At 42.7% G+C, this 24760-nt stretch overlaps 10 protein-coding genes across 10 annotated transcripts; 6 read left to right on the top strand and 4 right to left on the bottom strand.

Moving 5' to 3' along the window:
* Nucleotides 1-57: 57 nt before the first annotated feature.
* Nucleotides 58-902, bottom strand: BCR41DRAFT_354382 (hypothetical protein). Its single transcript, XM_022024307.1, has 2 exons — nt 663-902; nt 58-330 (listed from the first exon to the last, which is right to left on the bottom strand). The coding sequence occupies exons 1-2, from the start codon at nt 681-683 to the stop codon at nt 91-93; spliced, it is 261 nt and encodes an 86-aa protein (XP_021881086.1). The 5' UTR covers nt 684-902; the 3' UTR covers nt 58-90.
* BCR41DRAFT_396671 (hypothetical protein) lies at nt 839-2005 on the top strand (the record flags this gene model as incomplete). Its single annotated transcript, XM_022028831.1, has 3 exons — nt 839-1510; nt 1651-1739; nt 1897-2005. The coding sequence occupies 3 exons, from the start codon at nt 839-841 to the stop codon at nt 2003-2005; spliced, it is 870 nt and encodes a 289-aa protein (XP_021881085.1).
* Nucleotides 2006-5176: 3171 nt separating this feature from the next.
* On the top strand, nt 5177-8771 carry BCR41DRAFT_80413 (hypothetical protein). Its single transcript, XM_022031030.1, has 4 exons — nt 5177-5573; nt 5720-5989; nt 6109-7684; nt 7781-8771. Exons 1-4 carry the CDS (start codon nt 5274-5276, stop codon nt 8677-8679), a joined length of 3045 nt encoding a protein of 1014 aa, XP_021881084.1. The 5' UTR covers nt 5177-5273; the 3' UTR covers nt 8680-8771.
* Nucleotides 8772-8937: 166 nt separating this feature from the next.
* Nucleotides 8938-9815, bottom strand: BCR41DRAFT_422446 (hypothetical protein). The gene is made up of 2 exons (XM_022030156.1): nt 9570-9815; nt 8938-9436 (listed from the first exon to the last, which is right to left on the bottom strand). Exons 1-2 carry the CDS (start codon nt 9677-9679, stop codon nt 8980-8982), a joined length of 567 nt encoding a protein of 188 aa, XP_021881083.1. The 5' UTR covers nt 9680-9815; the 3' UTR covers nt 8938-8979.
* Nucleotides 9816-9985: 170 nt separating this feature from the next.
* On the top strand, nt 9986-11950 carry BCR41DRAFT_323147 (peptidase M24, structural domain-containing protein; the record flags this gene model as incomplete). Its single annotated transcript, XM_022021502.1, has 6 exons — nt 9986-10108; nt 10208-10298; nt 10434-10522; nt 10665-10810; nt 10966-11484; nt 11619-11950. The coding sequence occupies exons 1-6, from the start codon at nt 10091-10093 to the stop codon at nt 11947-11949; spliced, it is 1194 nt and encodes a 397-aa protein (XP_021881082.1). The 5' UTR covers nt 9986-10090.
* A 207-nt stretch (nt 11951-12157) lies between these two features.
* On the bottom strand, nt 12158-15699 carry BCR41DRAFT_354376 (hypothetical protein). The gene is made up of 2 exons (XM_022024306.1): nt 15388-15699; nt 12158-15283 (listed from the first exon to the last, which is right to left on the bottom strand). The coding sequence occupies exons 1-2, from the start codon at nt 15687-15689 to the stop codon at nt 12193-12195; spliced, it is 3393 nt and encodes a 1130-aa protein (XP_021881081.1). The 5' UTR covers nt 15690-15699; the 3' UTR covers nt 12158-12192.
* A 1760-nt stretch (nt 15700-17459) lies between these two features.
* Nucleotides 17460-18224, top strand: BCR41DRAFT_80362 (hypothetical protein). Its single transcript, XM_022031029.1, has one exon. It carries the CDS (start codon nt 17527-17529, stop codon nt 18187-18189), a length of 663 nt encoding a protein of 220 aa, XP_021881080.1. The 5' UTR covers nt 17460-17526; the 3' UTR covers nt 18190-18224.
* BCR41DRAFT_306461 (eukaryotic cytochrome b561-domain-containing protein) lies at nt 18198-18776 on the top strand (the record flags this gene model as incomplete). The annotated part of the gene is made up of 1 exon (XM_022020826.1): nt 18198-18776. The coding sequence occupies one exon, from the start codon at nt 18198-18200 to the stop codon at nt 18774-18776; it is 579 nt and encodes a 192-aa protein (XP_021881079.1).
* Nucleotides 18777-18927: 151 nt separating this feature from the next.
* On the bottom strand, nt 18928-20097 carry BCR41DRAFT_306406 (DHS-like NAD/FAD-binding domain-containing protein; the record flags this gene model as incomplete). The annotated part of the gene is made up of 2 exons (XM_022020823.1): nt 18928-19624; nt 19727-20097. 2 exons carry the CDS (start codon nt 20095-20097, stop codon nt 18928-18930), a joined length of 1068 nt encoding a protein of 355 aa, XP_021881078.1.
* Nucleotides 20098-20565: 468 nt separating this feature from the next.
* Nucleotides 20566-23924, top strand: BCR41DRAFT_422442 (clasp N terminal-domain-containing protein). The gene is made up of 3 exons (XM_022030155.1): nt 20566-20883; nt 21057-21496; nt 21810-23924. Exons 1-3 carry the CDS (start codon nt 20689-20691, stop codon nt 23764-23766), a joined length of 2592 nt encoding a protein of 863 aa, XP_021881077.1. The 5' UTR covers nt 20566-20688; the 3' UTR covers nt 23767-23924.
* Nucleotides 23925-24760: the final 836 nt, after the last annotated feature.

Below are 24760 nucleotides of genomic sequence, written 5' to 3'. Positions count from 1 at the left end.
GATCTCCTTTCACTTTTTTTTTTTTTCTTTCCTTTTTAATCCCTACAACACTCGCAACATTCTCGCATTTCTCTTTTAAACGTACGTACCTTAAAAAACCAGAAAAAAAGAATGCTGTTTACAGTTCACAGGTGGTAGATTATCTGGACGTGGAAATTGCCTGCAATCATCGTATAGGAGATCAATAGAAACAACATGATCGAGGAAAGGAAGAGGAGGACCAGGACAACGAGAAAATGAAGGAGCAGATTGAAACAAGTACAACAAGAGTTGCAGCGGCAGTGATATTATCAATATTGGACATATACTTGCATGAAGAGGAAAACAGATGTATGTGAAGACAAAAAAAAAAAAAAAAAAAAAAGAATAACAATGAAAGGATTGAGTGAAAGAGGACGATGTCGAATCAAGTATTTTGTGCAAGAAAACCAATGACTTTTCTTATACATGAGAATGGACAGACAAACAGACGAGTGCGTTTCTACGTTCCTTCTCCTACTTCTGTGCGCCACAATACCACAAATACATCAGTCATACTTGTACGGAGTGTATGGGGAGGAATAAGGAGTCATTCTTGGCTCATTGCCGTAAGCATGGCATTGTCTTCATTGATTTTGTTATTTACTCTACTTGCATCTTGTTTCTTTCATTCCTTGTTTTAGCATCGCAACCACGACATCCATTGATTCTCTTTCTATCGAGTAAATAACAATTACTTTTACAACTACAGATACAACTACATCAGCTACTACAGCAACAGCTATAACTACAGCGGTGACAACGGCTACTACAATTACTATAAAAAGTAACTCTTGGTCTAGAAAAAAAAAAGCGCAAAATGGTTCTTCCTGCACCTGCTTACCCAGTCTTGGGTGTTGTCTACCTTGCGCGCAATATCTCACAGCTCGGCCCCCAGTTTATCCGTTCAATTTGCTGGGCATTAGGGGTGGCGATCTCGACGATCACGCCCTTGGTGGCATTGACATTCAAATATCAGAACCGGATGATCACCAGCATCATCGATACTACACTCCCTCGTCTGGCAAAAGTCAAGATTTTGGGCATTGGGATCCAGACTTGGTCCACCATGTTCCTCACCATGGGCGAGTCCTCCCTTTTGGTATCGATCATTATGGGTGAAGTCTTTAAGAAAGAAAAGACAAAGGGGCTTTTCCAGAGTGTCCTTACTAAAGACAGCGTCCAAATCGGACCCCTTGCCAAGATCACAGACAATGGAATGATCAAGGTATCGTCAACAGAGGATCGTATCCAACAACAGCGCCAGCAACATCATAAGGTCTGGGACAAGGCATCATCATCATCTTCACATTATGGGCAGCGGATGGGGCTCTGGTTGGTTACATTGCCTCTCAACTTCATTCCTGTGGCAGGACCGATAGCGTTCTGTTATATCAATGGCAAAGCTCGGAGTCATTATGTTCATCGTCGATATTTTGATATGAAGGAGATGACAGCGCAGGAGCGTGAAGAATGGATCAAGACTCGCAAGGTGAGTTTTTTTTTTTTTTTTTTTATTTTATTTTATTTTTTTATTTTTTATTTTTTTTATCTTATTATCAGTATAGTTTCTCATTCTCATTCTCATTCTTTACCTTTTTCTCTACTCTTCTGTTCATTTCACCCATATAGTCCCAGTACACAACATTTGGTATTATTGCACAAGGATTAGAGTTGCTTCCATTCATTGGCATCCTTTTTGGATTCACCAACACTATAGGGTAAGACATAGAAAGCAAAGTGCTATCTTGATGATGAATGTTGGAGAAAAAAAAAAAAAAAAAAAAAAAAAAAAAGGAAACCTGAACTTTGGACGAGCAATATCCTGACCAAGCGATTTTTTTTTTTTTTTTTTTTTTTTGAAAAAAAATGGTTTAGTGCGGCATTGTGGGCTGCTGATCTGGAAAGGCAACAGTACGAACTGAGAAACAAGAAGTTGCGCCAGAAGGCTACTGCTGAAGCCGGTGACAATGGTCCTTCTGTTTAAAATTGATTTTTGTTTCTTTCATTCCTGAAGTATTTTGTATAATAAGATAATAGTTTTCGAGCGAAAACCCTCCCCACTCCTTTTTTTATTTTTTATTTATTTTTGTTGTAACCCCAAAAAAATAAAAATTTTTGAGAGAAGTTTCATTCATGACATAATGGGCATAATGATTCAGTTAGAATCCAACAAGATCCTGAAGGCTAGTCAGCTTGTGAAAACTTAACACACAGAAATCTTTTCATTCTCCACAAAATGGTCGTACTGCATAGCCACACGCCAATCATCACGAAACGCGACGTGTTGTTGGTTGCATCGTCAGTAGTCCAGGGTCCAGATCTCAGACTACATGCCTTTTTTTTTAAATTAATTCATATTATACTCCCTCATAGCGTTGGAGACCGTTTATGAAGTTAACAGGAACTTTATTTAAACAGAACAACAACAACAGAAGGTATGTAGGAATATTGGAACGAAAAGTTGTACGAAGATATATGGCTCTTTATCCACTTGCTAAATAGGGCTGATGATGAGATGGATAGTGTGCGCGACAATGCTATAACCCATCGGAACGGATTTGCCATTCGCGTCCATTTCCCTTACTCTCCTTTCTTTCCTGTCCATCCTGCCACATTCATAGTTCCACTCATGTCATCCTAGGTCGCGGCACAGCGCGTCGTGGTTTATCATCCAATTTAATGGAGAGGGGAAAAAAAAGGCTTGATATATTCTCCCTCAATAAGCTCCAGCAAATATTATAACTTTTCCAAAATGCTTTGGCTGGTATATTACTCTAGAAGTGCGCGAAGTTTCAGCTGATAGTATACGATAATTGAGCGACTCGATTTGGATTGCGTTCCGTGAAGGCTAAGTTGAAGAGCGACTATTTCATATTCCAACAACAAGCTTACAGGAACTTATTGAAATCAAGAGAGCAATAGGCAGGATAAGGCCACCACGCTTGGCATTTATATACATGGATCGTTTGCAAGAACAACTTGACCATTGCGGAGGATAAATACCACACTTTGGTGTATAAAGTCATAGCACGTTCTCACAATAGTGCGGTTATTGTTGCCTCGCATTAAGAGACGCAGTTGGTGTAGCCAATGAAGGAGCTTAAAGATCCAACTTTAGAGGACAGCAACTTGTATTTCTCTACCACTAGACTCCGAAGTGGCACGGATTACTATTTCCCGAAACAAATATATATCACTAACTATCTCTAACTTCAATTCAGCTATCTGATGAGGATTATTTTCGTGGCTTCAAAAAGCGCATGTTGAGAAAATAAAGAGGTCGTCAAAAATGTTTACTTGACAAGTCTTTATAGGATTAGTTTGGAATACATTTTTCTATTGAATATCATTAGGTTAGTGCATACGCGGTTACCACGGGGGAGCTTATACAATCTGTACTGCCTTGCTGCCTTGCTGTTGGGACTGACGATCTTCAAAGTCTTATCCAAGTACAAAGCTCTGGGCTTTTTATTTACAGGTAAACACGTGCATTAAAAATGCTTGTGCGCAAAGGGCTGACTGACGCGTCTCTAGTTTTTTTTTTTTTTTTTTTTTTTTTTTAAATGTAGCCCCAGTCTGGTGTTTATGAGTTGCTAGAGTTGTTTTGATTAATCGTCATCATTAAAAGTTTCTTCGTGCTTCCCTTCTTTTCTACCATCTTTCTTTTTATTCTATTCTATTCTATTGCAATGCACTTTGATTCTGACCCCACCCCTGTGTCTACACACACAACAACAGCAGCAACAGCTCAAGTCGACAACGACTCAACACACTCTCATTCCGCCGCAGTCAAACCTTCTCAAGTACAAGCACAGGAGCAACAGGCACACGCCACATCTCCATTGCCAACCACGGCTTCATTGCCATCTGTCACAGCCACAGCAACTGCCCCCTCGCCACCACCAACACAGACAACTACTATCATCAGCACCATTACTCCTCTTTCCTCTACATCATCTCCGAACACAAGCTCCACCACCACCATTACTTCTGCACCATCTCATAAACGAGGCCGCGAACCAAGCGCCATGACCGATCCAAGCGAAGCTGCTCGCTATACTCCTCCACGGGAAATGTTTCGCCAAGAGTTAGACGACAATTCATCACAGCCTACTGTAAGTAGTGTTCAAGAAAACGACACTGAGATTGAGATGGATGATGCAACTCCTCAACATGCTCTCCAACATGATGGCCCTCAACCCGATGGATTTCACGGAGACGCTGAACTAGATAACTTAGGTCAACAACTTTCCATCCACAGTCCTGAAAAGACAGCCCATGCATCTACTGACCTTGAGGATCCAAGTGGTCCTTCAGCTGATTTTGATTCAACTGCCGTTTTATTAACACAAGGGCCACAAAGGCAAAAGCAGATGCAGGAGCACCAGGGGCCGTCCACAGTACCTTCTTTTAGTGACCAGCTCGACACAATCCGGAATCTGATACATAAGAGACTCGAAGAGAACGATCCTTGGTACTTGGTTAATAAAGTGTGGTATGCTCGCTTCCGTAAATACTGTATCAAGATGAATAATGGAGGAGACGCAGAACACCCTGGCCCCATCGACAATTCTGTACTTTTCCAAGGCGACGCACTAAAACCTGACCTCCAACATTCCGTGGAGACAGTACCACAGGAAGGATGGGACAAACTGGTAGCTTGGTAAGTGTCGACGTAATAGCGTATTTGGCTGTGTATGTAGAACTAACTGTTGAGGCTGATCCTTGAATGTCAACTACGTCATTGTATAATTCCCACATACATTAGGTATGGCACAAGCACAGCGCCTATCATGCGTCTCGTTGTTAATACTGGGTCACCTCAAGCACCCAATCTCATGATCGACTATTACCCACCCACATTTACGTTGTACAGAGTTGTAGAATCCAGTCAAGTTGATAATCATCTCTTTGCCATGAATGTGCCTGATACCTTGGAAGTATCCAGGTCAACAAAATTTGGAAATCTCAAAATGGCTTTGATCTCAACCATCCTAGGAGGAGTGGCTAACCCAAAATCTACTCGACTCTGGGCGATCCCTAAGGATGCCAATTTAGCAGCGCAAGGCAATGTTATCGGAGCAAATGCGGTTTTATCTCTAGGAGCGACCTGTTTAGACAATTTAGAGGATGATGCGGCACTTGCTGAAATACCGGAGCTCGTCAGAGGCTGTGCCATTGCATTGGAGGTAGGGGTCAATGGCTCCTTTCCCGTTCCATATGCTGCTTCTGAGCAGGGATTCAGCCTCAACATGCCCATGTCATTTCCCCGTAGCTTACAAGGCGCGCGCGGCTTTGCTTCATCAGAAGCGCCTGTCGATGGCATCTGTGGACTATCTAATCTCGGCAACACTTGCTTCATGAACTCCGCTCTACAATGTCTCAGTAACACTCCAGATCTAACACGGTACATTTTGGCAGGAGCATGGCGTGATGAGCTTAATAGGGACAACCCATTAGGAATGGGCGGTGAAGTTGCTCGTGCATACGCCAATCTCATCGACAAGCTTTGGAAGGGGACCAACAAAGTTTTTTCACCCAGAGAATTCAAGGTATGAAAGCAACCTGCATACCATTTCTGCAGGCTTAGTAGAACTAATTCCAAGTAAACAAAGCCATTTCCATAGATCATCAACTTAACGCTTTTTTATTTTTATTTTTATTTTTAATTTTAAATCCTTCTTGGTTACTCTTGCAGTCAACAATCGGAAGATTCGCGCCCTCATTTACAGGATATCACCAACATGATTCACAAGAACTTTTGGCGTTCCTCTTGGATGGCTTACATGAAGATCTAAATCGCATCATCAAAAAACCTTATACCGAGGTTCCTGACTTTTCGGGCCGACCCGATGAGGAAGTTGCTGCAGACTGTTGGAAGCTTCACAAAGCTCGCAATGATTCCATCATTGTAGATCTCTTTCAGGGACAATACAAGTCGACATTAGTCTGCCCAGAATGTCACAAGGTAGAGTCAGTGTATTGCTAGCGCTATGCAATTTTATTTTAGGAGAAAGGAAAGCAGTTGAATAATTAGTGTCTCGCTTTTTTTTCTTTTTTTTTTTATTGTACGCTGCTCAATCATAGATCTCAGTCACATTTGATCCTTTTATGTATCTTAGTCTGCCTTTACCCATCAGCAAAAAGTGGGTTGGCACCGTTACCTATGTTCCTTATGATCCTAAGCAACCTATTGTAGACATCCGTCTGCAACTGCCCAAAGGCTCGACTCAGAGGGTCCTGAAGGAGAGGGTTGCAGAACTCATGAATACCCAAGCAAGTCATCTTTATTCGGCCGAGGTCTTCGCCAATCGATTTTACAAGACGCATGAGAATGGAGACGTCGTAGATGAATTGAGCGACACTGATAAAACATTTTTATATGAGCTTCCCGTGCCTGACTTTACAAATGCTCAGGATCATGTCGTATTCCCTGTACTCAGTATGATGGAACCTACGTCCTCATTCGGTCGGATCAGCACCTTCGGCCATCCCATGATGGTCTGTGTAACCAAAGAGGAAGCTTTAGATCCTGATGCAGTATATAAAGCTATTTTGAAGCAATATTCCCGATATACAACAATGGATTTATACGAGGACGATACTGCCGAATCAGGAGAAAGAACGAAAACTGATGAGCAAAGTGCTGATGTTGATATGACAACTCCCGACGATACTAAAGAAGAGAGGATGGCAAAGAGTGGCCTATTCCGCTTGTTGGCGTTCCCGCCGCCGCCTTCACAGCCTTCAAGATATCAGTATCGCCCAATGACCAAGCCGACAATGTATGCCCCCTCGGTTCCTCCATCCATGAATGACATGATTGACATGTACCAAAGAGTGCTTTCAAAGGAGTCTGGGACCTCAAAGGAAATGGACATTTTCAAGAGTCGACATGGCCAGTCTTGGGGCGACGACAATGAAGATGACAGTATGAACAGAATTGGTCGTCTCGGCTCACCCTCTGGGCTGTCAAACTCTTCACGCTCTTCTAGTCGTCCTCGAGTACCGCAACCTGATCAGGACGAACTCTCTGAAGATGAGGGCGAACAATCCATACTGCAGAGTAGGCGTCCTAACTTTGCTACCGCCTCTCCTTCGATTCCAGTATGTGAGCCCGAACCAGCAGTTCGGAAAGGAGAGATGGTTTATTGCGTCTGGGCTCGACCATATGAGTCGTCTATTTACGCTCCTGAACGGAGGTACCGTAGCTACCGCAGTATGGAGGAAGAGGAAACACAAGAGTCGGGAGTGCGTGTTCTTTGGGAACAACGTGGTCCTCCTGTGGTCGATCCTGTACTCCAGGAAGAGATCGCTGCTAACAAGAAGGGTAGGAAGGTCATTACTCTCGAAGACTGCTTGAACGAATACACTAAAGAGGAGCAACTGGGTCAAGAAGATCTATGGTATTGTCCCAATTGTAAAAAGCACCAACAGGCAACGAAGAAATTAGATATTTGGCGATTTCCAGATATCTTGGTAGTTCACCTGAAACGGTTCAGTCATACGCGTGCATGGCGTGACAAGATTGATGCCATGGTTGACTTTCCCATCGAAGGTTTAGACTTGAGCACTAAAACGCTAAAAGAAAATAATCGCGAGGACAATATTTACGATCTATTTGGTGTATCGAACCATATGGGCGGACTTGGTGGTGGTCATTGTAAGTTGGTTGTTTCATGAGTATGTTTTATTTGCAAAAGATTATCTCGTTTTCTCTTAATGTTGATTTTTATTCTTCATTTATTGTCCTTTGTAGATACTGCCTATGCGAAAAATGAGAAACTTAATCAATGGTACAGCTTTGATGACTCTCATGTCAGCCCTGTGAACAAAGAAGCAATCAAGACCTCCAGCGCCTATTTGCTGTTTTACCGTCGCAGAAGCGCAGTTCTTCCTGAGTATGAGCAACGACCAGCTTCACCTGTTGCAGAGCCAAGCGTCCAATCGATATCAGCCACTCCATACTATAACTATAGTGTATATTCAGGGCCTTCTGACGCTCCCAGCAGCAGTCTTTGGCGGAGTGAGTTGGAAGAAGGACAATATGGGCCTTGGGGAAAACCACCATCTGAAACTTATGATGAATATGGGCCTATGCCTCCTGCCTTCTTTGATGACACAGATCTCCCAGAGTACAACTCAACCATCGGAGCATCTGGCATGGCAAGCCCCCCTTCTCCATTCTCAGAAGGGTTGACATTTGTTTCAGATAAGAGAAATGGAAAATCACGTTCACGGAATGACGATAATGATGCAGATGATGAAGACTCGACGATGGCAGTCAGCTATCTAGATGATCCCACTGCACATTCGCCCGACTTGTCGACTTGCGCTAGTGACGGCTCCAATCCAGGCACAGCGACCGTGTCACCAGGCTTCTCGCCTCTTGCCCATGCTACTACAATTGGAGAATACCCACCTCGGATGCAATTACCGCCACATATCACTCTGGAGGACGGCCGGATTGATGATTCTGATGAAGGAGCAGAACTGCCGATGAGACTATATGAAAATATTGGGACTGTAGGAGCCAGTATTCCGACTCCAAGTTCTACAACTATTGAAGGCACAGAAGAGGCTGCGGGTGAGGAGGAGGAAAGCGAGCAAGACGGCGTGCAGATGGTAGAGTGGCGGAAGGGCTCTTCTGACCATTAGATAGGGAATCATTTAAGACAGCGTAGAGAAAAATTGGACAACTGCAAAATAGACCTTGACCAAGCTATTTCATATTGTATGCATAAACAAGCTTCATCTGCCCATAGTCCATAAAGCTTATTTCCAGGAACCAAAATCAAAAAGCTTTCCCACTCCATCCAAACCCTTTCCCGTGTTTTTATTGATGAATACAAGTAAACCAAAATCCTTCGATAGTGTGAGCGCGAGGTGTTTTTTTTTTTTTTTTTTTTTTTTTGACGTCTACAAATGCAGAAGTAGCAGACTGGGGCTGTTTGTCGACTACTTCGCAACACCAGCTGCAGATAATAATACAGCCACCACAGCTTCTGCGACAGAGCTTAGGGTGGGTGGCAATGATGATGAGGGCGAAGATATTGTTGAAGATACTACAGTCGCTGCTATTGATCCATCTGCAACTGTTGCTGTTGCTGTTGCTGTTGCTGTTGATACTGCTATAACAGCAGTGGTGGTGGATTTGACGGCAAAATCTGATCCGGCACGAATAACCTTAGCAATAGGTTCTCCACCTCCAAGAATCCGCAATAGACGTTCCAACTGATCATCAAATGTGTCCATAAACGCAGGTAATTGAAGGCCAAATGTGGAGATCGGAGAGCCATCCATATGACGTATCGGGTCAAAGATTCGAAGACCATTGAGATCTATCCAGCAACGGTCTGCGCCCCAGTAACAGGTTGTTGTAAACAATAAGATGACTGTTAAAATGCAGTAGACACTATCATGGAAGTAAATAGGAGAAGGAAGGAAGACAGACAAGGAAGTGAGGGGAGCGAAAGAGTAAGGAGGCAAGTTAGCTTTAATATATTCAATCAGCTACATCAGCAGATATTATGAGTCAACCGACTCACCATGGACGGTGGTGACGATAGAGTGAGATGGCATAAAGTATGACAAAGTAAGGTGCTGTACTCGGAAAGGGCATGAGTAGCAATGGTAAGAATGTACGGATGCAGTACATGGTGTGAGAGAAGAATTAAGTGAGTGCTCTAAGGGTTGTGAGGATGTGCGTTACACGTATGGAGATGTGTATTTGTAATATGCAGTTGGGTCGAAGTTGGAAGGAGAGTGATAGAAGACTGTTTGTGAAAGTTTGCGTAGAATGGGTGATGAGGAAGCCAAGAAATGTGAAGTGAATGAGCGAATGTCATGCACGTGAGCATTCGTGAATACAGTCACTATCAAAACAGTGGCAAATGTCATTGAAGCCACTTTTCAATACTTCAAAAAAAAAAAAAAAAAAAAAAAAAGGCCCCTTCTATTTGTCCAACTCCATACATATCATTCTTCTTTGATTTCCTCTTCTTTGACCCCCTTTCCTCGTTCCTATTGCCGAATAGCAGCACAATTAATATATAAATTACATATAATCATGGATCAAGATCAAGTTGTAAAGCAAGCCTTTTATGATATATAAATCAAAGGGACGTCTTGTTCAATCAGCCAGAAACGTAGCAATTGACAATTTTTTTTTTAAACGTGAAAACAGGAACTCTATGCAAAGAAATCCGATATCGATAATAACCTATCGGATCCCACAGTCATTGCAAAGTACCGTCTAGCTGCTGACATTGCTCAAGGTAAAAGAAAACATATATATCTCTTGTTTATCTTGACCATTGAAGTTTCTCTATTGCTGGGACTTCTATCATTCAAGAAAAATAAAACTGATAAACAGGTTATATAAACTGACTTTTTTCTCCTTTTTTGAATAGATGCTCTGACTAAAGTGATTGGTCGTATAACAGATGGTGTCCGCGTCAGTGAGCTCTGTGCCTTTGGTGACGAAGTCATACTTTCCTATGTATGTCATCTATATCATCTATATGCAATATCAGGGATTTAAATAAGATCGTAATAGAAGTAGCATCAGCAGCAGTCTAGGAGGGATTTAAAACGAAACGTAAACGGAGTACTGATTGTTTTCTATTTCCTTTTTCTAATAGACTTCTAAAGTTTACAACAAGAATAATATTGAAAAGGGTATTGCTTTCCCCACTATGATCTCAGTAAACAACTGTGTTGAGTATTATTCCCCTACTGGAGACAGTGAAGAGGATGTCATTCTTCGTAACGGAGATGTTGTCAAAGTGTAAGTGCCAAAGAGGGTTAAGGTTATGAATGAGTTGGGTCCAGAGACGATATACCAAGGAATCCTCCATTGATTAGTGATTATCTTGGACTTAACTCTTTTCTTCTTCAAAATTGACTTTGGTGGATTTTTTTTTTTTTTTTTTTTTTTTTTAGTGAGTTGGGCGCACATATTGATGGTTATATTGCTACGAACGGACACACAACGATCATCAACCCCAACCCTTCAATGCCTGTGGAGGGGCGCGCTGCAGATGTGGTTTGTGCTGCTTATTTTGCTGCCGAGGCAGCATTGAGATTGATGCAGATCGGCAACAGCAATGTTCAGGTTCAGGAAGCAATTGCAGAGGCCGCAGCACTGTTCAACTGCAGCCCCGTCCAAGGAACTGCATCGAATGAAATTAAACGTTATGTGATTTCAACCGAGAAATTGATCATGAACGTACCAGATCAAGAGAACAGGCCCGTTCAGGATTTTGTTTTTGTGGCCAACGAAGCTTATACACTCAACATCTTGATCAGCACTGGAGAGGATGGTGGTTGCAAAGAAGGAATCCAAAGACCTACAGTTTTTGCTAGGAATGTCCATGAGAACTATAACTTGAAGCTTAAAGCTGCACGTGCGGCTTTTAATCAAATCAGCACACAGTTTGGTGTCTTCCCCTTCTCAATTCGGTAAGATATATTTTCAAATGAATGATGTATATTCACAAAGAAATACGCGAGGGAGAACAGAAAACCATTTTTCTGACTCTTATTACCATTATTATTACTATTATTATTATTGATTAATTCATGCCAATCAATAGTGCATTGGAAGATAAGCGCCATCGTTTGGGAGTGACTGAATTAGCCTCACACCATTTGTTGACGCCTTACCCAGTCTATTATGCTCGTGCCTCTGAGAGGGTGGCCCAGTTCAAGATGACAGTCTTAGTCTCTGCAACTGGAACAACCCGTATCACCCCTTCATTGCCTTTGCCCTATGTTCACTCTGCGTATACAATTCCACAAGACTCCAACATCTCTCGTCTGATGGCCTCAGAAAACTTCAAGGTCGTCAAGAGTGGCAGGTCTTTGACGGGTATCAATGCGGGCGAAGTTTCAGCACCTGTCGCAGGCATGGACGTTGACATGTAATAAAAAAAAAAAAAAAAATAGAAAGAAAGAAAGAGTATTTTCAAGCAAATCTCCCATAACCATTGATTTTTCAGCATTCGGTGGTATCTTTTTTTTTTTTTTTTTTTTTACCTCTTCCTTCCTCCTTTTCTCCCTTTCACATATGCATTTGACATTAAAGTAGCACGCATTCATATATTTTTTGCACTCGTTTTGTTTGTTTGTTTGTCTTGTTTATTTATTAGTCAACATTTAATGTTTATATCAAAAGTTTAAAAGTTCATCACGAGCATCTCGTTGCTGTTCTTCTGATAACAAAGTATCATGAAGCTCCAGTTCTTGTAGTCGGCAGGATGTGGCCCTAAAGGTCCTCAACATAGCTTCTAAAGCTAAAGGCCCAAAATTCGATCCTGCCAACTGTAATCGTTCCAAGCACTCCAAATTCTTCATACCTGTCAACGCAGAGGCAAAATCCTCGTCCACAAATCCAAGATCGAACCGAAGGCACAACTCTTTAGACTCAAGTAATTCGAGCGCCTGTACCAAATTGTGTCGGCCAGTCGCATCCAAGTCTTGTTTGGGAGGTGATGACGATGCTGTGTTGTCAAGGGCAGGGTCCTTAGTGTGGTTGGGGACGCGCTGTGTTTCTTCCAGCCGGAGGACTTTGTAGATAGCCATACTACTACTCCATCCGTGGGTCTCGTTATTCTGCTGGATTTCTGTCTGATGAGCTTGCAACATGCTTGCCAATGCAAACGCGCTCGTGTTACCAAACCCTGTGTGCCGAGCATCCAACAGATACAACTTTCGACCTATCGCCCAGATCAATTCTGCCAGTCCTTCATCATCCAGATTAGGATTGTTGTGGATATCTAGATGTGTAATTCGATTTTCCAGCAGATTTAGAGATGCAGCCAAAGTCGAACAATGCTCCCGTCGTAATCCACAAGAAGATAACTCCAAGACAGATAACCTTGGCAAGTAAAGTAATGATTGAGCAATCTCGAGGAGTTGTGCAGGATGCCTTGTTAATCTTGTCAAGAGAGCGGCGCTAATATTGGCATCATCTACAGTGCTTATAATCATATTGATTCCAAGGTCGATACCGGTGATATGTAGCTCTTTCAAGTTGGAGAACGCTCTTATGAGCGAACCTAATCCCTGTGTGTTCCAGGGCTTGTTGATTGAAGATACTGTGCACATAGCGCTATTGCCTTCACCACCGCCTATGTTATGGCTATTAACACGCTGTAGACCCGAGGCATCAGATCCCCACAACTCTAGTATACGAAGATGTGGAAAATCGCCTGGACTAGGGTCCAACCCTGTGAAGAGTCCACGATCAAGATCTGGTATTTGGAGAGTTTGAATCTGTTGCAGAACAAATGCGTTACAAATAGGTTGAAGCCCTCCCTGAAGCTGTCGTTGTGATGATGTGCTGCCAAATTGCGGGACACTATCCCTATTCCTGCCGTTGCAACTACTATTGCTACCATTGCTCGGTAAATGTATTGCCCCTGCTTCTGTAGTGCCATTAAAGTGAAGAGGATCGTGATCGGCGTTCTGCGAATAGCGTGGGAGAATAATGGACCTTCGCTTAAGTGCTTTTGCCCTGATGTATTCCACGGTGGAGTCGTTGTTGTCAACCCCTTGTTGTAGCTGTAAGTCTGGAGCAAGAGTGAGGGCCCAGAGGCTAATTTTAGATGTCGAGATCATGTCAATCAAAGCCATAACTAAGTTGTCACTTGCAAAAGTCGATACCAAGGTCACCTGTTGAATCATGTAACCGTTCTCAAGAACATTTTCGAGTTCATTGACTTGTTTCACCGATGTGAGCCCAGAGAGTCTTAGGTGCTGTGTCTGATCATCGAATACGACTGCCTTTTCGGTACCAGCCGTATGCCGAAAGTCGTCGTCATTGTCATCATATGGATCGTCATTTGGGCCTTGGTTATTGCTTAGTTGTTTGCTGATATTGTCGCCTTGATCATCCCCCAGAATTTCTTTACATCGCCAAAGAAGGATATCACGGTCTTCGTGCATGTAATTAAATGTGCTCTGAAAGTGGTTGGAGCAAATCCAACGAATCGTACCATCGTGGACAAATGCGCGACGCATACCTTCTACATGGTAGCTCCCTCCAATCCGGAGTCCTTCAACGCATTCCCACAGCCGATGTATATCAACCAAAGGGACCCCTTCTTCGATATTCAAAGATAATAGAGCAGAGAGAATATTACCCTCCATAGAAAGGAAAGAAACCATCATCTCCTCAAGAGCCTTGATGGCTGTTGAAACCCGTTCCTCAATCTCCCAGGTGAAGGGTGCAAGTACGTCTGTGTAATGTCTTTGAGAGAGGGGTGGAATAGCGATCTTTGACTGCGGAATACGGCCTCTCTTAGCAGCAGTAGTATTGAGCCCTTGTTGAAAAAGTCGAAGGATTAAGAGTGTATATAGGCCAAACTGTTCTGTGAACTGCTTGAGGTCCAAGACCTGATAACCAGATTGATTCGCGATATGAATACAGTTTCGTAAATCAATGTGATCTGCTGTATCAGTATCGCTGCAACCATCATTCCTATCAAATGGATGACTGGTTGAGGTGTTTTCGTCAGTGCCGACAGAGATTGAATCTCGATCCGCAGGGAACGTCGCCCCTGGCCCACAGTCACATAGAAAATAGAGTCGAAATGTTTGCGACGACCGCGGTTCCCCTACTCCTCCCCAGTTGCTCCGTGGTTTGAGGTCTGGAAGAATGATAAATAATCGAGGGACTGCCTGTTCTGATAAGGGTAAGGATTGTGATACCAAAGCTGCTCCTAAAGCAGTTAATTCAGCTGATGGATAATTTTCCACAGTCTCTAGATTACTGTTGAAATCATTGTTTCTAATGTCGTTGAGATGGTTGAAAATATCTTCGTTCCCAGCACTGTTATCGTCACCATCAGCATCACTGTCGCTGTTGCTGTTTTCTAAAATGGCTCGCATTTCGAGAAACCTAAACAAATCCTCTTCATCGTTAGAGTGGTCAGGGTTTTCTGGTAATGATATCGGATTGTATGACGAAGGATGATGCACGCCGTTTCTCATTAGTTCTGCTGCATATCTTTCAAAGGACAAGCCATCATGCCCCCTTGCCATATATTGAGCTTGAGTTCTGCGAGTGCAGGTACCAGCAAAGATATCTAGCGACTCCTGATTTGATGCTAGTGTTGAAGTTGAAGAAGATTCCAACCGGCTCTGGATTGACAGGGAAGATCTCTCTAATTCGGACAATGCGACAGGTGAGGGAGTTGAGCCAGGCACTACATGCAGAGTTTCACCAGGACAATAGGCTACTCGCATGGGTACCAACCTAAGCAATGGTCATAGTCGGCATGAGGACATAAAAGGTGAATATGAGAACAAATTCACGAAGAGTGGCGCGCTCTATTTTTTTCATAATTTTTTGGAATTTACAAGACATCTTCTGAAGAGACAAGGAAAGGGATTGAGCTCCCGTCTGGTCTTCGTAAGGCAATGGTTTCTGGAAAGATATCGATGATGGGCTCTAGCATGACAACAGGCCCTTTTGAGGCCGAGTCGGTCCGGACAGGCACTTGAAAGGATAGAGTTTCGCCATTGACAACATGCTGGATAGTTTGTGCCTCCGCATTAGAGTCAGAGTCAGAGCTGGAGTCAGAAGAGTCAGGGTTAAAAGCTGAGTCTGGATTCGCGTTTGAGTATAGGAAGTTAGAGTGCGCCGAAGCATGCCTGACCATTGTTCTGTGCATAGCTTTTTTTTTTTTTTTTTTTGAAAAAATAAAAAAAAATTAATAAATGAAAATAAAAAAAAAAAAAAAAAAAAAAAAAAAAAAAAACCCTCCTTGAAATTTACGAAATTTACGAAAAGTAAAAGTTGAAATGAATGAAGATTAAAGAATGAGGATGAGGGAAGGGAGGAATTGAAAAGGTATAGTAAAGTGTCAAGCAAATGAGTGAGCTTGTGTGCCTTTGTTTGGCGAAGTTGCTATTTTTCAAAGAGAGCACCGATAGGCTGTGGCCTGCCTAAAGAGGTATCTGCCAAAATAACACATGCATATTAACATTGATCATGAATCTCTTTTGAACAAACAATACAAACAAACAAACAAGCAGCATACATGTTCATATGGATTGTGAATATTCACTATCCAGGAATGTTAATCGCGTCTGTGTTGTTCAAACGGGGGGGTCCATTTTGCGGGGACAGATCGAACCTGAGATGACTATGACTAAGAAAGAAAAAGACTCACGTGGGGATACTCTTACGCTATTTAGCTTGTCTAAAGCGCAACGCAACTTGGGACGGAAGAATTTCAAACCTAGTTCTGATCACGACGAGAACCATGCAAAGACCTCAAGTCAGCTTTGGGTCGCCTTCTTTTTTCATTTTTCATTTTTCAATTAAACATGACAGAGATGTTTGGGGGAAATGGGGTTACATATTCAATTATGTGGAATTGGAGTGTTTAGTTCGAATTTGCACCGAGAATATCAAAAAAACGAGGTCTGTCTGACTGTTCGGATGTTCAAAGTCCATACCAGCAAATGTACATTACAGTGCCCGCAATGTGAGCACAGAATGACAGATCGTTTCTTTTTTAGTGTGTGGACTATGCCTAATTGGATGCATGTTACATCTGATAAGATCACTTGCAAAGCAAGAAAAAAACAGACTGACGCTGTTCCTGTCTGGGCGATGTTTCATTGAAAGAGTTATCAGATCCTTCTTATTTGCTTTGTTCATTCACTTTCTTTTCTTTTTTACTCCTCCTTTTTTTTCATTTTCTTTCCTCTTCATACTTCTCTTTCTTTCTCCTGTCCCTTTTTTTTTTCTTAGCGCAAAGCCGCCTTTTCTATCGCATTGACTCAGGTAATCCTTTTATTTTTTAGGAGCATGATTTTTTTTCTTTTTTTTTTTTTTTTTTTTTTTTTTTTTTGCTTTCGAGATATGTGTGTTGGAATCAAGTTCATCTGTCAAACATTCTCATGATGAATGAAATGAATGAACAGCAAATGAGAAATAGCGAATTTATAATAAAAAGATCAGGCACATGAGTATACGGAGACTCCCGAGGTTGTTTTGAATTTTTGAAAATGTGGAATAGTCAGCCTCACAGCTTCCTATTCCCGTACTACTCTTTTGCCTTTCCTTTCATTACGTATGCAAAGTGGACAAGAAGCCTTGTTTTGGATTGAAATAACATGACCATTGAAGAAAAAAAAAAAAAAAAAAAAAAAGTCTAAACCAGCAAGGAATAGGAGGCCATGAGAAGCAAGGGAGAGGTGTATCACGCATAAAAAGAGGGGGTAGGGGAAAGACTGACCGCATTCAAAAATAAAAACGAACTCTCCATTAAAATCGAATAGTCATCCTTACCTGCTCTCTAATCCCAGGATGGCATCAGATTGTATTTTATTATTGTCTATTTTTCATTTTCCCACTTTCCCATGGTTATATGCTGGTGTAACGACTATTTTTTTTTTTTTTTTTTTTATTGCGCTTCCAGTTTGTGATTAAACTGACAAACTCCTTTCGTTTCTAATGTTGGCAAAAGGTGTCATTTAAGCCACACAATGCACCATCTGCACCAAGCCGACGCCAACCATGGCCACGAAAATGAGAGCACTCCCTTCCTCGCTTCTGCTGCCTCAGCCCAGCAGCAGCAGCAGCCAGCGTCCTCACGCTCTCCTTCACGTTCGCCTCGTTTAGACTACCGCTCTGTCAACAGATCATACTCACCCTTGAAGCAAATCGATAGCCATTGCAACAACGACAACTCCTCCAATAACAATAGGAACAAGGGCAAGAGTAAAAAGAATACAAAATCTCCCTTTGACTCTGATTCTGACTCTGACCAAGACGGCGACCATCCAGGAGGTCTGGCGTCATCTGCTTCCTCCATTTCCTCGCTCTTGCCTGACGACCAAGAGAACTCTCCCATATCTCCTTCTACAAGCCCCCTGACTCAACGCCGTCGTGGTCATCGCCTTCATTATCTCCAGATGTTGCTTGCAATTGCTGCTCAGCTTGGACTCTTGATCTTCTTTGGAACTTTGGCAGGTGTCACCGCTAAAGCACCATGGGTCTATCCATACTCATGGCATCCTATCTGTATGGGCCTTTATGGCTTCGTTGCCACCGAAGGTAAATATAAAAAACCCTTGCATGAATGGACTATTTTCTCTGAATATCATCTCCTCCAATTCGTTTCCCATTGTTCACATTCAAATGTTTGATTGATTACATGACCTCATCTGTCTTTTACTGTCTTTTAGGCATTTTACTGCTTCAGCCAATTGAGAAAGCATCGCAAAAGAGAGCTGCACGGACAGTGCACGGAATTTTGCAAATTTTGGCTTTGATATTCTCTTTAATAGGATTCGTGGCAATTTATAGGAACAAGGATCTAAAAAAGAAAGTCCATTTTCACACAAACCATGCTCTTCTCGGGTGTGCCGCCGTTGCTGTTTTCTTTCTACAAGTCTTATTCGGCGTTCTGGTCGCTTATGCACCTCGGCGGATGTTTTCATGTATTGGCTATGCACGGGTTTTGAGAATTCATCGTGTGGCAGGCTATGTGTCGATTGTATTGATGTGGGGGACATTTTGGTTGAGCGTATTGACCAATTGGATGAAGACCAATTTTGCCAACCATGAATGGGTCTTTGCGCTGGGAATGGGTATGATTGCGGTGGGAATCGTTGGGCAAGTCACTCCTTCCAGACTCTGGTTGTCCCGCAGCAGCAATAACAGCAGCAATAACAACAGCAACAACAAACGTTCTCTGGTTCAGAGTAATGCTGACAACAGCTTTTCACCGTAAAATATCATGTCCCTTCACTTCGCCCTACTCTATTATACTTATTCCATCCATTCTGCATATAAAGTTCATCCATTCATAATCTTTTCTATTATAATAGTTATACATTCTAGTATTACAAAGGTGTGATAAAGTTATTTGATCAGCTATTTAATTATGATCCAACGACGTTCAATGAGCGTTTGCGGTGTTTGATTTCGCCAGGAATAGGGCCCAATCCAAGCTGATCTGCAACAGCCCTAAGTAATGGAGTACTTGGTACATCATACCGTAAGCTTGCCAATGGATCACCACGAGATGGACCAAGATTGATTATGGCAATCGGAAGACCCGTATCTTTTGCCAACTTGACAAGGCGAAATGCAGAATAGGTAGCCAAAGAAGACCCAATGATCAAGAGACCATCGGATTCCAATATTGCTTGATAGGTATGCTCCTTGACACGAACAGGGACATTTTCGCCAAAGAAGACAACGTTGGGTTTGTAATGGCCAGATCCACAATGTGAGCATGTTGGATACCGGAATGAGCGATAGTCAAGTAATTTGTTACGCGTTTGTTGGTGCTGTTGCTGTTGCTGTTGTTGTTGCTGTTCGGGTGTCAAAAGCTCAACATCTCCATCGGCATTCATCCTCGAATAGAGACTGGAGGACGTCTGACTCTGAAGCAGTGCGTCCCATTCTGGATTCATATCTGCAAGAATCTTTTGGAATTCAGATCGATCTTGTTCATGTTCACAACTCATACATTGAACGCGATGCAGTGATCCATGCAGCTCAACCACATCGGTCGTTCCTGCCTTTTGGTGCAGTCCATCCACGTTCTGAGTGATTAGGGTTCGAATATATCCACTTTTTTTGTATCTCTGGGCTTCATTCTCTTGTAGACTCTTCGAGTCATGACCTATATTTTCAGCAGGAAGAGGACCTGGGCTGATTGAAGGAGGCGAGAACCGAGTAGGTTGCTGAAGCGCGGTGAGAGCAAAATGAGTTGGGTTGGGTTGGGTGGTCATGATGGGAGGAAATCCAAAGAAGGATCGAGCCCAGTAGCGATGGCGAGCTTCATTGGAGGCTACAAAGGCCTGATAGAATATAGGTTTGTAATCTGGATTAAGGGTGTATGTGCCATTCTCACCACGGTAGTCTGGGATCGCAGAGTCTGTGGAGACACCTGCACCTGTGAGAACTGTGATATTAGGCCCATGATCACGGAAGAATGAAGTTAGTTCTTGAACTGCAACTGGGGAAAAGGCTTTATTGACATTTGAAGAAACAGACGATCTAATTGAAGTTGCGACAGAGCGCGAGGAGATCCTCACACGCATCTGTTATATCGTTACTTAAATTAATGATAGAGAAGAGTAAGGAATGAGTGGCTTTCTTGCCCTCCCGTTACTTCAGTGAGGAATCAAGAATAAAGAATGGAGACAATAACCGAATTTTGCGATGCATTAAACAATGGAGCATTCATAAATACGTGAGTAACGTGACCAAGCTCACATTTCCCGCTTTTTTTTTGCTCTCTCGCTCACACTTTTACTCTTTTTATACAAAGTTTTTTTTCTTTCTCCATTGTCTGTTATAATCCATCCCATTCCAATAACCAACGTTAACCAATCAACAACTATAATTGCTGCAATGCTTGCTTCTGCTCAATAACATTCAACCCCCTTCACGATCCTCTTCTACTCCTTAAACAATCTGCCTGTGCCTCTTGCTTTTGTTGCTAGACCACCTGCTGCTTGCCTTGACTTGTCTTTCTCATTTCCCGCTTTTTCTTATTTCTTTTCTTTTTTTTTTTTCCGTTCTCCCTTTCGTCTACTCGCTGTACTCTTCTCTTTTTAAAGTCCTTTATTCTAGGCGATCTATCCTGTTCTTTCTTTCTCTCTCCTCTCGTCAAAATATAACATTCGGCCATGCTTGCTACTACATCTCAACATCTCAACTATCATGAGCTGGACAATATCCTCAGCCAGCCAGAGACTGAACATAACTGGGCCGCCAAAGAGGCTACTTTAAAGACCTTAGGAGCCGCATGCCACTCGGGTATAGCTCAGAACAATGAGTACATTGTTTTCATTAAGAATCATCGAAAGGCTTTTGCTGAATGTGTAAGTATAAGTCTTCGGAAAGGCATTCATGAATAACAATAAACAAAAGTCTCGTGTTTTCTTTTTAGCTTCTCTCTTTTGACTTTTTTTTTTTTTTTTTTCTTGTGGTACTAATAAACCTTTTTTTTTTTTTTTTTTTTTTGTAAACTTTGTGCTATGACATCCATTTCCAGCTCCTTACAGAACGCACTCGTTTATCAGGAGCGGCATGTGAACTGGTTGAAAAGTTGTCGACAGCGATGGGTCGCGACTTTGGAATACACTTCCCTGACCTATTCACAAATCCTTTACTCAAAGTCTGTGCTAGGACTAACAAGGTCATGGTTTCACGCTCTCTCAAGGCCCTCAACAGCATGATCAACGCAGGTAATGTTGTTCCCTTACCTAGAGCATGCAGTGCGTTTGCAACCAACAACAAGACACTCAGGATCGCATGCATTGGGATTATTGCTAGCTGCATCACGCAATTCTCTTCTCAGGAATTGGAGCCTCATCTCCATGCGTTTGAACCGATTTTGAAGGAAGGTGTGTCCGATGCAGCACCAGAGGTCAGAGACACAAGCAGAAAATCGTACAAGGTCTATGCAGAAAAGTTTCCAGAGAGATCACAGATGTAAGTAAGCATGCAGGACAGTACAACACAATAATACCCCTCTTTTTTTTATTGGGATCGAGGATAATATTAAACAACACCTGATTACATCTTTTGTATGCATGTATGTGTTGTTTGTGCTGTTGTCCCGCCTTCCCATTTTTTTTTTTTAATACCTCTCTATTATCATGGATCTATGATCTTGCTACTGCAGAATATGCTTTTTTTTTTTTTTTTTTTTTTTTTTTTCGTTCTACTGGCTCATATCTATTTGCTCATCGTATTATTAACTCATTTTTGACAATTCGCTCTTTTTTCTTTTCTTTTTTTATAGACTTACAGCAACATTGCCAGCAAATGTACTCAAGTATTTACTTCCTGACACAAGATCATCTGGACCGCAGTCAAGAGCAACCGTGTCTAGCCGCCTGGCGTCAAGTACAGGTCGTTCAATAGATGGAGGAGAGTTGCCACGTCACCAGTCCAGCCGCGAACTCACTGCGGGACTCAATAGACCACCAAGCAGAGTTGGGCCTGTTCGCTCTAGAACAGTGTCTTTGGTTGACCATAGCTCATCATCATCATCATCATCATCAAGTAACTTTAAACCGCCTACGCATTCATCTCAGCATACATCTCAATCGAGCCACTCCTATTTGCACCACGGAACACAAGCTCAGCAGTCGCATGGACCCTTGTCACAGCAGCATCTCCATCATCACACTACACATACCTTGACACGAAACCATGGACCAGCTAGTAGGACTGGCTCGCTGACAGACTTGTCTGAAGGATCATCAGGACATGGTGCCCATCGTTTATCATCTCAAAGAAACCGCTCATTCAGTAGCAACGCGTTAACAACTACCCAGCGTTCTCCTTCCATCAATTTGGCAACTAACGGAGGACCTCAAAGGGTCGTTCCTCCTGCTCCTTATAGTGCTGACGGCTCAAAAACAACTCGACCAAGCTCATCACAGAGTCGGTTTTCCAAGACAGAGCCCGTTTCAAAATCTAATCGGGCATCAGTGCTCTCCAATCATCCTACTGCTTCTGCTGACCGCGAACACCAACCAATGAGCGCTAGTGAGCGAGCCAAGGCCTATGCAGCGAACCTGAAAGCTGAGATGGCGAGCCGTCGCGCTGCAGAGACCCACATGCGGATGGGATTGAACGGTGCCACGAGAAGAGCTACCGCAGATTTAGGTCACAGTGGGTTTCATGCTTATGGATCCATATCATCTTCTGTCTCTGCTAGCTCCAATGCAAGCACAGCCTCAACGTCCACCGCTACCTCGACGACCACTGTCTCCCCTGCCTCTTCCTCTTCCACATCACCCACTACCGTTCATCCTCCCAACCACGACTATCTCTTCTCAACTTTCAGAAGTCAAACGAATTCCCAATTAGGGTCATCACCCCCAGAATCCTGCCCTTCTCCTGAGGCTAGACATTCGACGCCACCCATGTCTCAGCCACCAGAAGAGTCTCTTGCAGGTGCTACTGGTGTTGTCAGCGGTGCTCTAGAAACCCCTCTATCACCCACATTCATGGCTCAGGTTTCCTTGGATACCTCCTCTAACAATAGCATGGAGGATGCACATCCTTCTGAAGGACAGCCCAGCAGGACACACTCGTCACAGCCACAATATCACGGCCTATCGGGCGATGACAGCACAGCCAATTTGGCAGGATTTTCTCCTGCACCATTGTCGCCATTGTCGCCTCGTTCCCCCCATTCACCCCACTCGCTTTACTCGCCTCTCCAGCAACAGCAACAAGATTCAGTCTATGTGCCACCATCACCTAATTTTGAGCCAAACCATTCTGAGGAGCGTAATCATGACTTTAATATCGTAGGTACATTTGTTGGGATTGACAAGGATCATGATCATGATGACAAGGACCATGACCATGATCAGTGCTTAGATCACAACATGAGTATCCCAGATCACGAGAGCTTGTTTGGAAATACAGAGAACTATCTGCAGGCGGAGCAAGAAATTTTAGAGCTGCAAAAATCGCTTCGACTCTCCAGTCAACCAACAGGAAAGGAAGGTGATAGCATGGTTGAGGACCATAACGAGCTCAATGAGCATTTTATGGACGAGGACCCACTGTCACTTGATCAGGCAGAGGAGATGGAGGTTAAGGCCTATGTGGAGCGTTATGGGGCTGCGATGGAGGCAGAGGCGGAGGAAGAGATCATTGCAACGTCAGTAACAACAACGACTGTAACCACAACAACTGTGTCGCAGTCGACGAATGAAGTATCCGATGTCACACCATAGCATTTGCATATTTGTCAGTGTCAACCTCCTCAGGAAAGCATTCAAGTATACACACAAGGCACAGCACATATAAAACCTCATGATATTATAAATGCCAAAGAAATAAAATAAACGAGCCAAAGATCATGGCCTCGCCGCGGTCGGCTCTTGTCTTGTTGGAAAATCTAATGCTTTGCCTGAGTTACGTTCAAGGTCGAAAGAAAATAGTAAATTATAATTTCTCACAGGGATGGAGACAGTTGTTGCATTCTTTACAGGGCGCCCATTGCATAAAAGATTAAAGAAAATACTTTTCTTGTGCTTATGGACATTCATCCTGTATTAATGACGCACATTTTATACTTTTTCTGAACATACCTCTCTCTATGTTTCTCGTACACAGACCTGTAGCTATGCTTTTAATATGCTCTGATAAATATGATAAAAACTTCAATAAATACCCCATGGGTATGGTATGTAGACCTACATCTTGTTCTTACTCTACTATTTATCTTGTCTGCCAAAAACTTTTCATCAGTGAATGCATGGACTGTTTTATTTTTATCAGAAAATGGATTCAGATGTTGCTCTTTGTTTCAACACCTTCAGTACATTTGCGTGCGTTAGATATTCATTGGCTCTCAGATTTCGGCATCAATGGTGGAAATAGGAGCGACATTGTTGATTGTGTTTATTGCTTGGAGGTAAAAGCTATTTAATCACCCTCTTCTTGCTGGGTGGTACCTTGTTGGTGATGTTGTACAGTGCGTCTTGTAGATGGATGGGAGAGCGAGAAAGAGGGCAATCTTTTGATGTGTGGGTGTGTGAATTGGATAGTTGAGAAAATATATGCATACAGAAATATAGATTACAACATGGTTTTTAACAGAAGCGACGCGTTTGAGTGTGTTTCCTCGGTACTAAATTTTGTTTAAATTCACCAAAATGCAATGGGTAGACCTCAATTTATTTTGTGGAATGTTTATCCTCTCACCCGTTTGTAACCCGAGAGATT

The sequence above is a fragment of the Lobosporangium transversale genome (assembly GCF_002105155.1).
Source record: "Lobosporangium transversale strain NRRL 3116 chromosome Unknown BCR41scaffold_20, whole genome shotgun sequence".
NCBI lineage: Eukaryota > Fungi > Mortierellomycota > Mortierellomycetes > Mortierellales > Mortierellaceae > Lobosporangium > Lobosporangium transversale.
This window is presented reverse-complemented; position numbering and strand designations above follow the sequence as displayed.